Source organism: Penaeus japonicus, unplaced genomic scaffold, assembly GCF_977035675.1.
Source record: "Penaeus japonicus unplaced genomic scaffold, GWHDUDI00000001_assembly GWHDUDI00000017, whole genome shotgun sequence".
NCBI classification, from domain to species: Eukaryota; Metazoa; Arthropoda; class Malacostraca; order Decapoda; family Penaeidae; genus Penaeus; species Penaeus japonicus.
The window spans coordinates 8,353,560-8,356,059 of NW_028234419.1; the positions used below are offsets into that span (position 1 = coordinate 8,353,560).

The 2,500-nt window shown below is 38.1% G+C and overlaps 1 protein-coding gene across 1 annotated transcript in view; it reads left to right on the forward strand.

Moving 5' to 3' along the window:
• The window catches only part of LOC122256452 (ferritin), a 3,360-nt gene that overhangs the window by 82 nt on the left and 778 nt on the right, over nt 1–2,500 (forward strand). The window contains exons 1-3 of the mRNA XM_043021171.2: nt 1–398; nt 1,399–1,500; nt 2,249–2,371. The exon at nt 1–398 is cut by the window's left edge and continues 82 nt beyond it. Of these exons, the coding sequence (XP_042877105.1) occupies nt 297–398; nt 1,399–1,500; nt 2,249–2,371 (327 nt within the window). The 5' untranslated portion in view covers nt 1–296. The remainder of the gene's footprint in view (nt 399–1,398; nt 1,501–2,248; nt 2,372–2,500) is intronic.

Consider the following 2,500-nt stretch of genomic DNA (forward strand, 5'->3'; position numbering starts at 1 on the left):
TCAATAACCATCTTTCAAAGCCGATAAGAACAAAAAAAATAAACCATCCTCTCCACCACGACTGTTCAAGAGCCCCAATCGGCCCAAAGATAAGAGCAGGAGGAGAGGGAGGTAAACGTAACAGCAGCACCGAGTATAAGAAGGGGACGTCCCTGAGCTGCGCAGTCGAGTGCTCCGGGTCACCAGTGTGTGGACGAGTACCTACAAGCGAACCTCTGGAAATCCGCTCCTTTGCACCTCTTCCATCGCCTCCATTCACTTCTCATCACCTCCCACGAATCCAGAAGACGATCAAGATGGCCAGCCAAGTCCGCCAGAACTACCATGAGGATTGCGAGGCCTCGATTAACAAGCAGATCAACATGGAACTGTATGCGAGCTACGTTTACCTTTCTATGGTGAGTCGATATTGCTCGCGGATATTATCTGTGATGTGTTTCTCCCTTGCGCATTCCGGGGGTTTTGTAATAGTCTGGCTCTATATTCGCCTACGTAGGTATGGTTAATTATGGAATTTCTATCAAGATGGGACCGGGGAGGGAGAAATGTGGAGGAAATAAGTGGAAAGAAATAAGCGACTCGGCAACCGCGTCTAATGGTTGCGTCGACCGGGCCTTCTACCTGGAAAAAATATCTATTTCAAAATTTCCTCATTAAAGACTTGTGAATGGCATTCCATCTGGTTATTTTTTTGTCATGAAATGAATTAGATGCGGAGTAGCCGGGGGTTTAACATGAGACACGTTGCATGACATTTCAGGAAATGTGTGCAGTCATTCCAGGAAGTCCAGGTTCCTTCTTTGCAATATTCCATGTTTTATTGTGAATTTGGTATTTTCTTTTCGAAGACTATATCAATCTGATATTTAAATCAGTGAAAAGATGAGAAAATTAAGGATTTTGATACAAGTTGGATAAAATGTTTGATTATAATAAAAGAATTTCATTATTGCAAACATGAAGGGCAAGCAATGTCATAGAGGAATGTGCAAGGCAATGCCCGGTGAGCCATCTTACCAAAAGTTCCTTTTTAGGAATAATAATCTGGAATTTGTTTTGTATGGATTTACTTTATTGAGATTATAATAAGTAATATACATTTTCATTTTGTAATGTCATTTCTGAATTTGTACAGGTCTTGCAAGTTAAAGATTTTTAGTTTGTGTTGTGTGTATTGTAAGATCAAATGATAAAATCTTAAGGTTGTAGGTTTGAGTGATTCCACATTCAGGTTGGAGTAAAAGAAATGGCTTTGTTTCATAAAAATAACTGATTCCCTTGAATGGAGCCCTCAAATTTTAAGGCCGCGAAATCAAACGGAATTTCAATCAAATCTCAAACCTATGAAAAACGTCGGAATCATTATCAGACATGAATAACGAGATGTGTCAATTGCAGGCCTACTACTTCGAACGTGATGACGTAGCTCTGCCTGGTTTTGCCAAGTTCTTCAAGGAGTCCAGTGATGAGGAGAGGGAACATGCCCAGACCTTCATGAAGGTAAGAATCTTGTCACGTAAAGGTCGGGAGAGTCTCTGTATGAAAATTGTAAGAACTATAAAGAAAGGGTATGCTGCTGAGGTACACAATTGTAACGTAAAGGGAAGTTGGTTTAAGCCCTACCATGGTCTGAGATTAGGAAGGCAATCCATCTTCGGTAAGGGTTTTATTTTGCCATATAAAAGTCCTTTACAGGAAGGCCTTGTGAATAAGTTCTGATATAAAACCAATCAAAGAATCTGGAACTTGCTTTAGGCATAGTAAAATTTAACAATACCAGAATGTTGCCTTTAGTGATATGTAGGTTACTATACTATTGATCACATTTAAATACTTGCTTGTGAACTTCATAGTCTGACATGAAGTATTAATGAAAATATGTATACTTACTCAATGAATATCATGCTATCATTTACACTCACAAACATCAGACAGATGTGCATGGTAGAGAAGTGCTCTCTTGCATAATTTCCTAAATCTATTTAAAACCTTTTTGGATATTATTTCTTGTGCACTTGAATTGGTTTTACATTAGGAAAAAGTTAATAATGCTATGTTTGACAGGTTATAGGCATGTTTTAAAAAAAACATTTATTGAGATTCTTGATTAGCAGATTCTCTTAAACCTTAACAGTAAAGATTTGCATTGAAGGAAATTAATTGATGATTTCAATTGCCTCATTTCTTTACATTCTATCAAATTATATATCCTGAAGAATAATAATTTACTCCATTTTCTCCAATGTAGTACCAGAACAAGCGTGGTGGCCGCATCGTCCTCCAGCAGATTGCAGCTCCATCCATGCAAGAGTGGGGTACTGGTCTGGAAGCTCTTCAGGCTGCCCTTGATCTGGAGAAGCAGGTCAATCAGGTAAATATATTATTTACTTTCTTATGACTAATTAAATCTTTGCTCATAGTGAAATGTGCAATGAAAAAAGGGTAATGGTATTCCTAATTTGTTGATAAAACTTAAGAATTGGTCCGTGATTTAATAATG